Here is a 14,023-nt window from a genome sequence, read left to right on the forward strand (position 1 = left end):
CCCAGCTGCACGACCTGCCTATCCGCTCATCAGCGATAGCACGTCGAGTCTAGTCCGCCCATTAGTCCCGAATCCCAATCGCCGCCACCCTCCCAATCTCTGCCACTACTCCCGCCGTTTCACCGCAACAGCACATCAAACACTGGCTTGACCATCCGTCAAACAGGTAATCACACACACAGGCGATGTCGTTGCGCAGGTGGTGTCACGAAGGAAATCTTTGCGACACGCCCGGCTACCACCCGCCTGTCAACCAAACTCAACGTCGTTGGCGCAATGACCCCTCGCGGCTACAACCTACCGCCAATCTGTGAAACGCTATCTCGAGCTTGGCGTGGAGCTTGAGAGCGATACGAGCGCTGTTCCAGCCACTTTGAGCCCTGGATGAACATTTTCAAGGCTTGGAGATGAGCTTGTCTGGACGACCTGCCTGCACTAGCCTTGGGGTTTCCTACTTCACGATTCTTGAACGTGGCCAGGTCTGTTGAACGAGGACGGATCTCCACGGACTCAGCTCCGTCCATGGAATCGAGATCCGATTCGAACACTACGTCGGTCCAGCCCGCTACTACCAACAACATCCTGGATCCTTCTCGGTCTGTTGACCTCAGCTGGACATCAGCGTTTGGATTGCTGAACTACCCACAGCAAACGCACTGTAATGCCGGGATATGAAAGCGACGACAACCGCCTGAGATACAGCAAATGTTCATTCCACCAACAGAAGCCGGACAGTCCGAGCCATCGTAACACCCGAATCGTCACAAGATTTCACACTTCCGCCTGATTCGGATCACCAAGGAACGGATGTCTCCTGCTGGAACAGCCGTACTCTCCAACCTCAGGTCCCCATGTCGTCCAAAACCCACCATCGCAACACTTCCCCTAAACCAACCACAAACACAAACATGTCCCACCCCCCTCTCCAACCCCCAATCCAGCTCCCCCTCCCAACTCGAATCCCTCTGCCGCCTCTGCACCACCGTCCTGAACGCCGGAGACTTCACCTGCACCACCCCCCTCGGCAAACTCTACAAATCCCACATCTCGCCCACCTTCACCGCGCAATTCGACGCGCACGAAAAACTGCTCACCTTCGCCGAACTCTTCAAAGCCTTCGAGCACTGGTACGCACTGCACCCGGGGTTCCGGTGCGAGTATAAGCATTTCGAGACGGATGTCGATGAGGGCGCGGGAACGGCGGTGGTGCATTTCGAGTTGGATTTGGTTTATGAGAATATGGGGCAGGCGGCGCTGGGGGAGGTGAGGTTTCGGAGGGATTTGAGGGGCGTGTGGATCATGGAGAATTATATTGGGATGAGGGGGATGCATGGCATGGGTGGGTATGTGTGATGATGGGCCAGCCTCTTTCGTTGACTGGAACGGGCGAAGATGCCATCACTCCGGCTTGTACGACGTTCCACTGGCTCGATCTTGTGGTGAGGACTGCCGCTGACGAATCTGTGCGAACCGGATCTAACGAGGAACTGATATCGTGGATGGAGGATAAATCAATGCTCGCCATAATGAGGGTATCTTTTGTCCAGGTTCTAAAAGGATCATTACAAAAAAGTTGGACGGAAAAGGCTTCCCGAATCCCTCGCCCTGGTCATGCCCTCCTATCCAACCCTTCGGGCCACTGGTATCGACTCTTTTCCCACCATCCACTCCACCGAGATGCCAAATCATGGACCATTCCTTTCATCCCGACCTCATAAACCGACTCCTCCAAGAACTCAACCTCGCCGTCGCCGTACTCGCCGAACTCCTCCTCCTATTCCTACTCGTCAAATTCGACTCCGTCCTCGACAAAACACTCATATGATCCGACGCCACCGCCATCTCGCCACACGCACTCGCGCACCGACTCCCCTTCCCACTCCCACTCGGCGCCATATCCAACAACCCCGTCGCGATACTCAGCTCATCCCTCCTAAACGGCGACCTCGTACTCTCATCATCTTTCTCATTGACTTGGATCTCCGCCCACTCGCGTCCCGCGCAACACAAAGATTCCACACCACACTCCCCCACCAGAATCTCCTGAATCCGATCCCGAACTTCCAGCGCCGTAGGCCGCAACGTCGCATTCTGCGCCATCATAAGCCGCACCAGCCGCAACAACTCCGGCACCCCCCGAAAAGTCTGCATCCCATGCCGATAACTATCCTCCTCCAACACCCCAATCCACGCGGCGATCTTATCCGGCTCCGAATGAAAACTCGTATCCGTCCGGTAGCGTTTCCCACCACCACCACCGCCGGACGAGGAAGCTTTCCCCGGCGCGGTGATTTTCGTGCTGCGGAATTTGACAAAGTCGGTGATTTTGCCCCGGAGCAGGAAGGTGAGCATGTCGAGGAAGACGCAGGCCAGCGAGTACATGTCGGACATGCTGGGCTCGGCGGTGGGGAGGTCGCGGAGGTTGTCCGGCTCGATGGTCGTCGGCCGCGGGAGGAGCATGCTGCCGCTGGTGAAGCTCGTGGGGGAGAAGGGGCCGGTGGGGATGGTGGGGGAGTGGCAGGGGACGCCTAGGTGGCGGGAGAAGTTGCGGATGCTGCTGGGGGATTTGGGACCGCCGCCTCCGTTGATGGATGGGCATATTGCGGTTTGGATGGTTGTGATGCTGTTGGACCTTCCGGATGAGGGTGGGGTGATGGGGCTGGCTGAGACACAGAAACTATTGCTTCTTGTGCTACTGCCGCCCGAGGAACCACTGGTGGAACTGCTCGTGTCGGAAACCGACTGCGCGCTCATCTTGCGCAGTTTGCTGAATGCGCTCATGCTGCTGACGGGCGGCGGGCTGGATTTCAGCGTAATCGGCGTCTTGGTGATTTGTTGCTCAGGAGCCGCATAATCATACGCCTCTGTCTTGGGAAACTTCTTCCCCCGCTGGAACGTCGCGAGACTCCCAATATCAGCAAAGGCGATCCTATTCTCTCTCGTAATCCAGATATTCGACGGCCGGATCTGAGTATGCGCCACGCCTCGATGATGAAGCGATGCGAGCGCATCCGCGAGACAATGCATCCACTCCATCACCAGGACCGGCCTCTCCGTCGCCGCGACACGCATAAACTGCGCAGGCGTCCGATGCTCGATAAACGTCGCCAGCGTATGCTCCGCGACGAAATCCGACAACACAAACCCCGCATTCTCCGTCGTGTACGACGCCCACGTCGTCGCGACATGCTCGTGCGGCATCGTCTTCGCCCGCCGCACATCCCGCGCGAAATCCGCGTCGTAGCTCTGTCCCGTGTCGCGGTCCGTCAGCGAGAACTTCCGCCGCATGAAGACGTCCTCGGAGCGGCCGGGGAAATGCACGCGGTCGTAGGGTTGCAGACACACCGCCGGCGGGACGGTGTTGACGTGCTCCATGGGGATGTGCTCCTTGGGGCCGTAGTCCAGATGCGCGCCTTCCTTGAGCTCGCGCAAGAGGTAGACGAATTGCATGTCGTAGAACTTCTTGTTGAGCGCTTCGTCGTTCTCGTAGGAGAGTTCCAAGCTCGAGACGTTCTCGAGCGGGATGGGGAGGTCGTCGTCGTCCCAGGAATCGTCTATGCACCCGAAGATCTGGTCCGGGACGCCGATCTCGGTGAGGATGAGGAAGAGGCGTTTGGCGCGGTCGAGGATCCATTCCATGTAGGTGTCGTCGGTGAGGCCTTCGCCGAAGGCCAGGGGCCGGTCGAGGAACTCGCGCTCTTCGCCGCGCAGTTTGGAGACGACGAAGGCGCGGGAGACTTTGGCGTCGATGCGCTCGTTGGTCCACCATAGTTGTTTCAAGGCCGCGTGAGGCGTGACGAGGGAGTGGCCGCCGTATCCGTATATGTATGCGTTTAGGGCGATGGTCGCCGCGGTGGGCGCGACCTGGGCGTAGTTGCGCGAGGCCATGTTTGTATGTCCGGGTTGGTGGTGATTAATGTTGGGGTGTTCATGCTAGGGTGAAGACTGCGATTCTCGAAATGGAGTTGTTTCCGGGGAGACTGTACATGGTCAAGCGAGAGGTGACAGTGAGTGAAGCCGTGAGGTGGGGGGCTGTGGATGACGCGACAGTGAAGCAAACAAGGGACGGCGGCAAGACAAGCGTCTTTTTTCGTAAGAGATTGATGAGTGAAGAGAGAGGAGAAAGTGAAAAGCGACAACACTTCTCGTCCTGCGGTACAGAGAAAGCGGGAAAGGATCGAGGTTCCCCCAACAAGAGACCTATCACAAGTTACGGTGTACACGCGAGCAGCACTGGTGGCGCCCAGGGCCTGGCCATGCACATGCACATGCATGCAAGCGATGGATTGGTGCAGCGTTCCACGCCTCCGAAAGAGAGAGGGAGAGAATCCACAAGAGAAGACGAAGACGCCTTGTGATACTTTCGGCTCCAGAGCTGAGAGCTGGAAACGGGCAAGTGAGGGCCCTCCAAGAGTCCAGCTGACTGGGGTGCCGGCCGACCAGGGGGTTCTGCATCTTCTCCGTTCGGCGCGGTGCGACGTGAGGAAGCCGTCCAGAATCGACGCGGCAGCTGATTGAAGTCCGTTGATTCGACGATTCCGCGCTGCTGCTGCTTGCGAGGGCAAAGCAGAACCTAGTGAAGTCGGCCAGCGGGCGCGAACAAGCCCACAAGCCATCTTCCTCTTCACCACGCACGCGAGGTGTCACACTGTCACCGATCCAGGGACCAACGACAATGGCGCGCGGGGGGAAGGCAGGAAGAGATTGGGGAGTTCGGTCGAGGCCGTGGGAGAATTGGATGAAGCTTGGGGAGTCGATAGGGTGAGGTCGACGAGGGCGGGCGATTAGACTTCACCCAATCGCGTGCCGCATGGGCGTAGCGCCACGAGAGTGTGAGGTTAAATTGCCCTGTGCCCCTCCCGGCCATCTGATCTCTCTTCAGGACTCGTCGTCTCTATCTGCGGGACAACTCCCGAAAAAGGCAGGACGACAACAATAACTCCATCCATCCACGCCGCAATGGCGATAGATAGTACGCTCTCATGTCCGATTCCACATCCCCAAAAACCCACCAACATCCTCCCTCCCACCGCTTACCCACATCCTCTCTCCTTCTCCTCCCAAAAGCTGCCGTGCAATGAATGTGGAATCCTCGGCATGACATTTCCAATCATCCCTACTCACCGAAAAGAGCCTGCAGCAGCGTACGTTCCACCACGTGGGAAGCGAAGCCGAAAAGCGGTGGTGTGTGGTTGCACCAACATCACGAATCACCCAGACTCCGGCTCTCTTTCAGTGCTACCGGAGAGAGGGAGAGATGTTCGGAAAATGCATGGAGATGATGAATTACGATGGAAAGGGGGATTGGGTTGATTCTTTTTTGAACAGCTCCGATGCAGCCGCGGCAATCTTACGATTTGATGTATTGTTTGATCGACGAGAGTGATGAGGAGATCTCCGACGTCCCTGGATCCCGGTGTGACATTGACAGGTCGACGTGGAGGGTGGACCTTTTGCAGTAGTCTCCTGCTGTCTGTCTGTCTGTCAAAGTCCATTCATATTCTTTCCGAGAAAACTGATGCGATGTGACGGGACAAGAAGAGACTCTTTCAACTCGGACGGCCAAGAGAATCAATCAATCCAGGTGTCTCTTCCACTTTTATTCTACAAGTTTGTCCACACAAGCCAAGCCCAGCCATTCTTCCAACCACATACCCCCTGCTGCATATTACCAGATTTCCCTCTACAGCTAGCCCGCCAGCCTGCCAACACATGCATCCTCAACAAACGAAAACCCCAGAAGAAGTTCAAAGAAAAAATGGGGGATCAATCAATCGTATCAATGGTTTTTGATGGATTCGACGCCCCAAAATCTTTCTCCCTCTGCTCTTCTCTCTTCTCTCACACAGTCAATCAATCGCTCGCTCGCTCGCTACAACTCGTTCGGTGCCCAAGTTTTTCAAACTCAATTTCCGTGCCCCATGTAGCAACAAGACCAACAACAACGACGCAATGCAAATGGGGGGATAGTAAGTGACAAGAGACTCGCTGCGTTAAGAGGGTTGAGAAACAACACGGCGGGGGGATTCTTCGTAAATCGTCGTAACGTAAAGGATTGTAAACAAAACATAGAGGAAAAAAAGCAACCATACAAGCGGGCTTTGATAGTAGTGATGATGATGTTGATGACGGGTGTCAAGGGTTAGGAGGTGCAACTTCTTTCATCAGGAATCCACCATCATCGCCGCGTCTGCGCGCAGGTCGCGCCTAGAACACTGCAGCTAATCCGCTACGACTGTGTCTCTTGCTGAAGCGCTTTCGGCCCTTGAGGCTGCTTTCATCGTCCGCCGGGTTCTTGCGTAAAGTGTGGCGGAGGTTGTGGGATCGCTCGCTGGTGCTGGGGCCGCTCATCGGCATGGCGGCGTCACCGCCTAGGGAGTCGGCTGGGCTGCTCATCGCTGACGTGTTGAGATCGTTCAGCATCGAGTCGCCCGAGTAGCTGTTGCTCATCGATGTGGCCAGAGCGAACTCTCGTGCTTGCTCCACGGCATCAAGCCACTCTTGTGTGCTGTACTTGCTGCCAGCGGGGTCAGATGTTGTGGCTCGCGGATCTTCGAATGTGTAATGCTTGTCTCGCTGCGATGGACTGTTAGCCATGAATCTAGAAGTGTGAGTTACGACCACTTACAGTATCGATCGACCAGTATGTCAGTCCTTTCGCATCGACACAGCTTTTGCATGTTGATCCGTGTGCAGTCAGATTGATTTCCAGCTTCGACTTCTTCTCATTTCCACCAGCTGCAGCAACCACAAGCCTCGCGCTTGATGTGATCAAAACCAGTCTTTCCCGCTTTTTGGTGGTGTTGCTCGTGAAGAAGCGTGAGAACTTGGGCTTTTCCGAAGGCGTCTGCGGCTCGCCGTTCTTGCCATTGGGGCTTGACGCCTGAGGTGAAGTCGTTACAATCAGGTTGCCGAGCTTCAGTATTCTTTCGTTGTTGTGCGTAAGGACCGGTGACCACTCAATGTCCAGCTGACTCGGCGGTGGAAGCTCTGTTACATTCTGCAGCTGTGGTCTTCGTGTTGAAGGCTGAGGCTGAGGTTGAGGTTGCGTTGGCGGTTGCGCCGCAGATGCTACGGCATTCGACATGGCTGCAGCTGCTCCTTGATTTGCCATCACGTTGTTGCTGCTGCCATTGTTCTTGCTCGGGCCATTCAATCGAATAGGCGGACGCTGGCCGACAGGTGCTACGTATGGGTTTAACCTCGGTGCCTTCTGCCTCCAGAGCGACTTGCCCCACTGCATGCCATCGAAGAACCTGTGGCTCTTGATGTGCTCCACGGGCAGCCTGTTCGATGGCTCAAGTACCAGTAGTCTCTCCACCAAATCACGAGCATCTTCAGGGAACCCGTCTGGGAACGAGTAGTCGAGCGCCAAAATCTTCTGAAAGGTCAGATACTCGTTGGGTGCCTTGAAAGGAGGTCGTCCTGCCAAGAGTTGATAGACTATGCATCCAAATGCCCACAGGTCGGATGCTTTGCAGGCGTTCTTATCGCGGAGAAGTTCTGGACTGACGTATTCTGCAGTTCCCACAAAGGACACTGCTCGGTCCGTCTCGGCGCCATCTGTTGGGTCCCCTGAAGGCTCTCCAACGACATTTCGACCGTTTGGTCTAGGGTCCGGTAGTATCTTTGCGGTGCCAAAGTCGGTGATCTTGACATGCATGTTCGAGTCGAGTAGCACGTTCTCTGGCTTCAGATCACGGTGGATCACGCCTCGACTGTGCATGTATGCCACGCTATCCAATATCTCGGCGCCGTAAAATCGTGTGCATTCAATGTCAAAGGATCCCAGCTTCTTCAACACCCCCAGAAGCTCGCCTCCTGACGCCAGATCCAAGACAAAATATAACGAGCGCTCATCCTGGAAGGTGTAGTATAGCCGCACGATGCCAGGGTGCTCAGTCAGGCGGTTCAAGGTGTCACGCTCAATGTTGACATATTTCACCTTCTTCTCCTTGATGATATGCCGTTTATCCAAGACCTTTATGGCGTACTCCTTCAGATTCTGCCTGTCGGTAGCGGCCAGGACAGTCGAATATGAACCTTCTCCAAGCGTTCGCCCAAAGTTGAAGTCCTTCACCCCCTTCTTGATCGGCCGCACAGTCGTCTGACCAGATGCATCGACCTCTCTCTGTGTTCCAACAGCCGCTCCTCGTTCCCTCCACTCTTCTGCCGTGCGTGGTGTGGGGGCATTTCCTGCATATGCCTGATCTCCTCCATCGTATCCTCCCGTCGATGCTGAGCCTGCAGTAGTCGCTCTTCCTCGTTTGGAATTCCTTCGCGGCGGTAGTGGTCCGTTGCCATTTCCGCTGCTTATCGCTGTTGACGGTTGCCTATAATTTCTGCTTGCATCCCTCTGGGGCACAGACCCCATAACCTGTCTTGCTGACCGTGACCCACTTCTGGCAAGACCTCCTAAGCTGCCATCAGCCGTGGCCACGTCTTCCCTATATCTGTATGATCCTGGGTTCGAAACACCCGACACGCCGGAGCTGGAAGAGTTGTTCATCTGACTATACATGCCGCTTATCGGCCGTGATGATGCACCTTGTACGCTGGGATTACGGAAGGGTAGGTTGTAGTTGGAGGAGGAATGGCTCGGATACTGGCCGGTTTGCTGGGCCTGATGGGTCAATGGCATACTGGATCGATGGCTCAAGCGATGCTGGGCGGTGTCGCTCTGCTGTGTGCTGGGTGACGTCGAGGGTTGCGGAAGGTCGTACGAGGAAGACTGCAGGTCGTAACTGTCGGGGTTGAAGCCTAGGCCGGATTCGAGACCGTCGCTCTCGTGGGAGAGATTGGGCAGGAGGTTCGGGCGATGGGACTCGGTGACGGTGCTCTCGGATGAATGCGACGAGGGCGGCGGCGGGCGGGCGTTGGGGACGGTGGGCGAGGTGGGGGATTGCAGAGGCTCGTCGTCCGGATTGGCAATGCGCAGGCCGCCCAGCGACTGGGACAGGCTCAGGTCGCCGTTCATTGTGCTGGCGCTGGCCGTCGATGGGCGGGAAGCAGCTGCCGCGGTGAGGTGCGGGAGTGGGAGTAGCGACCGACGTGCCGAGACGGCATTACAAGGCGAGCGGTATGCGGGTGGTCGTGGGCGGAGGTGGTGGTGTGGAGGGCGTGGTGAGTGCGTGCCGATAGGGTCGGAGGAGGAGTCCAGGAGCTTGCTTGGGCGTCGTGAACGCGGTCGGTGTCTGCGCCGCGGCGGATTACGACACGCCTCGCGCAAAGTCCAGGCTGCCTCAGTCGCTCGAGATTATTTTAACACCTCCGCCTCATCAGCCTTTGATACTCGCTGCGGTCGTCTGCCTCAGGTGACGACGCAAGTCCTGCCAATGCCAAGTTTCAGGCCAACACTGTGACAGCCGCCGCCGCTGACGGAATGGTCGCCAGGGGCCAAACCTCGACCACTCACGCACCCACTGGCCCTTTGCCGGGGATATGGCGATGATCGACTTCAACTTCGACCGCTGGACACCTGGCACGCGCCGCAACTTGTACCTGCGTACATGTACAGCTGCTGCTTGGTGAGGCTGTCAAGGTTGCTGCCTGCTATGGACCCGTTCTGTTCGGCCTGATTAAGACGCTTGAGGGCAATGTCACGATCGGTCGCCATGCGCTGATATAGCTCGCCAAGCAGGGATGCCCCAAGACGTGTGAGCAGCAGCGCGAATCTCACATGAAAGACTCGACCTCATGTTTACGGACTACATCGGAGAGTGATCTCTGCGTCTCTTCACATCTCCGCGAGTCTGTGTCTGTAACTGGCTGTATATAGATGCAGCCTTGCGAGGCAATTCAGGTTTGTACAGCCGTCGCTCGAACGCAGTGATTCTCTTCTCCGACTTCGAGAGCCCTCCTAACTCTCGCTCTAAGCCGAAGCACCAACATCTCGTTCTACTCACGGCTCCTCTCACTGCATTTGCTCTTTCCTCTGCAATGCAGTTCGCAACTCCCATACATCAAAGACTGCGACCTTTGAAGAAGGTCCACTGCACTAATCATGGTGTGTCTGTTTATCTGTGGCTGCAATACCTTCTTCTACTACTACTTGGCCAGCTTCCTCGACAAACACTCCCAGGCGTTGGGTAGCCATCTCAACCTCTCTTGGATACAATATTTTGCTGGATCGAGATGCTGACCTGCCCGCCTTCACGAATCAACCTCACATCTGCCGACCTCGCCAGCTTCGACCGAAGATGGGTAGCAAGACAGTCTGCTCGCCGTGATGCCGACAACGTTCGACTTGGTCAGGGGCCTGCACGGCAGACGAGACTCGCGTTCGTACCCGCGGCTGCCAATGCTGGGCGCCACAGAGCAGATTCTTGTTCCTCTCAAGCAACCGTTCACGCAACCGAGGATGATGATCCTGCCCTGCACAGCAATACAGCATCCCCAGCTGGACGACTCGATCTGCCTAGTCTTGGTGACAAGAGTAACAGTTCAAACTCGGCAACCACCCGACAAGGTGTCCCATCGCCTCAGAAACCAATCCACGACGAAAGTACACCAGGTCCAGCACGATCCCCATCAAAGCCACCGCCAGAGCTGGACTTTCCCATATACGAAGATCCTCCCCTGTTGCAAGCCTTGGTGGAAGCACGACACTTCCAGCAGCATAATAATGGGTCTCGATTTGAGCTGAATAGAAGTCGCCCTGTAACTTCAAATCTCCAGCAAAGAGCAGTCGCCGCACCGCCAGTTATACACCAGCTTCAGATACCTACCTTACTATACCCGCCATTGGATCCTGGAGCACCGGTCTTCGTTCCCAGAACCAGATTTGGCTCAACAACCAGCCTTTCGGACCAGAGCAGTGGTGTGGTTATAGAATCTTCTACCACCACTGGCCAGATAGAACAGAGCACAGCAAATCTACGCATACGATCATCTTTCGAGCGGAACACCCAACATTCGTCACGTAGCGCTGAACGCCACAGTGTTATATCGGACTCTTCTATATCGCTCGTGCCCTCCGATGGACCACAAGCACGCCGCAGAAGTCGAAACAACGACCAGAACACCGCTTTGCACAGGCCGCTACTCGGGTTTGACAGGTACCCTGCCGTGCGGCCACCGGCAGTTGCATTCGCGTCCAGGCGTAACAGTGGCTCCCAGAGACAAGTCGTATTTCCACGCCGCCGGAGCTCCAGACAGCACTTGGTCGAGTTTGAGCGTTCGAGGCGCAGTCAAGAAGCTCGTCAGCAGAACCGGTCGTCAACGCACCTTACTGTGCCTGGAAACAATGGACGAAGGCCAGTATCGCCTGCTGCGTCGACTAGCAGCCGATCGACGCCTAACTTGCTCCAGCCACCATCGGCGCCGTATATCCATGTCAGGAGCAGCTCGCTCTCATCGAATCGCAGCGGCACCCAGCATGTAGGACACGTCCCAGCACGAAGAGCTCGAAAGTCGGGGGCTACTGTCAGTGAGCCAAGCGGGCTGATCGATGATTTGTTCCTTCAGCGTGATTCGCCTCTCGATCGTATCATACAGAAGTATGCCAAATATTCAACTCGGCCGCGCTCTGTAGGCCGCTCTTTTGAACGTCCTCCTGGACGCCGAACACGACCGTCGCTTCTCAGTGGCGATCTGTTCACACAGGATCCCACGGATGATCTTGAAGATTATGATCATGTCGAAAAGAACGAAATAGCGTCACAGCCATTAATGAGGCACGTCGGAGGCAGGACTACCGTCGAAAGGCCGCTTACCAGCTCCCCAATATCACCCAAGTCTGACACTTGGACGCTTCACAAGCGACATCCAACTATCGAAGATCCAGTTGCATTAGCACTGGCCCTACCATCACCAGAAGTGCCATCCTCACCATTGCCGAGATCTTCACCAGTCGTCCGGTCTTCACCTCAACTACCCAGCACCCCTATTCTACGATCAGGACCATCGAGACTACTCTCACCCGAAGCCAGTACATCGTCAGCAGCCAAATCAGCACACTCCACGGGCAGTCTCACGCCGTCGGTACAAAGCCTCGCAGCTGCAGTCACCCCCAGAGTACCCGTCTACAACGACAGTCATCCCACTACCCAACAGCCGCAGACGCCAGCAGATATCGCCAAGTCCACTCGGCGCGCTCGCGGACGGTCAAACACAACATCTACCCACCAAGCAACCCCATCAGCCGTGCATCCAAGTCCGACGCTGGCTCCTCCAGAACGCCATCCTCATCGTCATACATTCCCTTCGTCCACCTCGCAACAGACCCCGGAGGTCACTGTCGGCATGACGCCTGTCAGAGCGGCCGCCGTGATGGAGACGACTTCTGCCGTCAGGCACGACAGTGTTCTGGCTCGAGTTCAGCAGCGGAGCAGCAATTCCAGCGAGAATGACATCGAGGGCAATCTCGATGGCTTGGAGCAGGATCGACGTGTTTGGATGTGACGCCGCCGAGAGAGGGGCGGTTTGAGCGGTACCTATCCTGATGAGCGATATTGAGTAGCAACATCGTGGTTTTGGCTAGGTGCGCTTGGTCGAAGAGATTGGAGGATAAAGTTTCGCCACAGATGTATACATCTATATACCTTCATCAGAACACCACCCACCCTACATCTAATCTACTTCACAAACTCCATCTTATTAACCACCTTCCCAATCCCCTCAATCTCCACCACAACCTCATCCCCATCCCTCAAATACTTCGGCTCAGGCTTCATGCCAATGCCCACCCCACCCGGCGTCCCCGTCATGATCAAACTCCCCTTAAGCAACGTCTGCCCGGTACTCAAAAAGCTCACCAGCTGCCTGACCCCAAAGCACAAATCACTCGTATTCGAGCTCTGCCTCTCCTCGCCATTCACAAACGTCTGCAACTTCAGCCCCTTCGCATCCCCCAGCACCTTCGTCGACACGATCGCGGGCCCCAGCGGCGCGTACTTGTCGAAGGACTTGGAGAAGGACCACTGCGGCATCATGCCCGCTTTGTCCTTGTCCATCTGCCAGTCGCGGCACGAGACGTCGTTGCCGGAGACGTAGCCCGCGACGTAGTCGAGGGCGTCGGCTTCGGAGACGTTGAGGGCGTCGCGCCCGATGACGATGGTTAGTTCGCCTTCGTAGTCGCATTTGGGCTGGCCGAGGGGTGGGATGGGGACCGGCTGGCGCGTGTCGGCGACGGACATGGAGGATTTGAGGAAGAGGGTTGGGTTAGTGGGGAGGTCGAAGCCGGTTTCGAGGACTAGATCACATCAACACAATTCAGCACGGGAGTTTTTCGCCTTTGACGAAAATGGGAGGTTTGATCAACAGACTTACTATGCGTCTTATAATTCAACCCAATACACCTCACAATCGGGACATCCTGCGGCGTCAGCGGACCCAGCAACGTCTTGACTTCGTCCTCTTCGCCCGTCTGCTTTGCTTCGATGGGGTTCGGGCCCTCGAGGACTTTGACTTTCAACCCGCCCTTTTGCGCCAGGGCATCGATGTCCGGTTTGGAGTCGCTGACGATGGGCTCGCCGAGTCTGACCTTGCCATCCTTTGCAGAAACGTATCGGACCAACCGGTCCCAAGCCGTGACTGGTGCCATAGCGATGAATCTTCTTCCGCTTGTGATGGGTCGAAAGTGGTGATGGAGTTGAACAGTCCTTCGAAAAGCCAACGACGGTCTGAGGAATATGTAATCTTTTCTCCTCCCTCGCCGCTGCTCGGTGTTTGCAGATTCTTGTAGCTATAGCTACCTGCGGTGGGAAGAATCCTACGGTGCTTCTGGTCTCTGCTGGCTGCTTGCTCCGCTTTAGCCGCAACGATTGCTGGAGCTTCCCTGGTTGCGGTGGAATGTGGGACGGAAGCTGTGCGGGGATGTCAGACGGCAGTTGGTAGAGAAGTTCTTTACGTTATGATGGTATGAGATAATCGGAATGTGTCCAAAAATTTCGCATTACACAGCTGAAATGAGATGAGATTTGGGGCTATAGGTATATAGTGTAGTTGATAAGATATCTTAAACGTTATCTGTAATAAAGTATTAAAGACCTTTTTGTGTGTTACTAATTTAACACTAGAATAC

General features: G+C 55.9%; 5 protein-coding genes across 5 annotated transcripts; 2 read left to right on the plus strand and 3 right to left on the minus strand.

Moving 5' to 3' along the window:
- Window positions 1–807: 807 nt before the first annotated feature.
- M409DRAFT_19659 (uncharacterized protein) lies at window positions 808–1,353 on the plus strand (the record flags this gene model as incomplete). The annotated part of the gene is made up of 1 exon (XM_033805035.1): window positions 808–1,353. One exon carries the CDS (start codon window positions 808–810, stop codon window positions 1,351–1,353), a length of 546 nt encoding a protein of 181 aa, XP_033670938.1.
- Window positions 1,354–1,701: 348 nt separating this feature from the next.
- On the minus strand, window positions 1,702–3,888 carry M409DRAFT_64427 (uncharacterized protein; the record flags this gene model as incomplete). Its single annotated transcript, XM_033816073.1, has 1 exon — window positions 1,702–3,888. The coding sequence occupies one exon, from the start codon at window positions 3,886–3,888 to the stop codon at window positions 1,702–1,704; it is 2,187 nt and encodes a 728-aa protein (XP_033670939.1).
- Window positions 3,889–6,207: 2,319 nt separating this feature from the next.
- Window positions 6,208–8,977, minus strand: M409DRAFT_64428 (uncharacterized protein; the record flags this gene model as incomplete). The annotated part of the gene is made up of 2 exons (XM_033816074.1): window positions 6,208–6,576; window positions 6,629–8,977. The coding sequence occupies 2 exons, from the start codon at window positions 8,975–8,977 to the stop codon at window positions 6,208–6,210; spliced, it is 2,718 nt and encodes a 905-aa protein (XP_033670940.1).
- Window positions 8,978–10,134: 1,157 nt separating this feature from the next.
- Window positions 10,135–12,402, plus strand: M409DRAFT_51822 (uncharacterized protein; the record flags this gene model as incomplete). The annotated part of the gene is made up of 1 exon (XM_033811915.1): window positions 10,135–12,402. The coding sequence occupies one exon, from the start codon at window positions 10,135–10,137 to the stop codon at window positions 12,400–12,402; it is 2,268 nt and encodes a 755-aa protein (XP_033670941.1).
- A 173-nt stretch (window positions 12,403–12,575) lies between these two features.
- Window positions 12,576–13,543, minus strand: M409DRAFT_64429 (uncharacterized protein; the record flags this gene model as incomplete). Its single annotated transcript, XM_033816075.1, has 2 exons — window positions 12,576–13,192; window positions 13,270–13,543. The coding sequence occupies 2 exons, from the start codon at window positions 13,541–13,543 to the stop codon at window positions 12,576–12,578; spliced, it is 891 nt and encodes a 296-aa protein (XP_033670942.1).
- Window positions 13,544–14,023: the final 480 nt, after the last annotated feature.

This window comes from Zasmidium cellare (assembly GCF_010093935.1).
Source record: "Zasmidium cellare ATCC 36951 unplaced genomic scaffold M409scaffold_8, whole genome shotgun sequence".
Lineage (NCBI taxonomy): Eukaryota > Fungi > Ascomycota > Dothideomycetes > Mycosphaerellales > Mycosphaerellaceae > Zasmidium > Zasmidium cellare.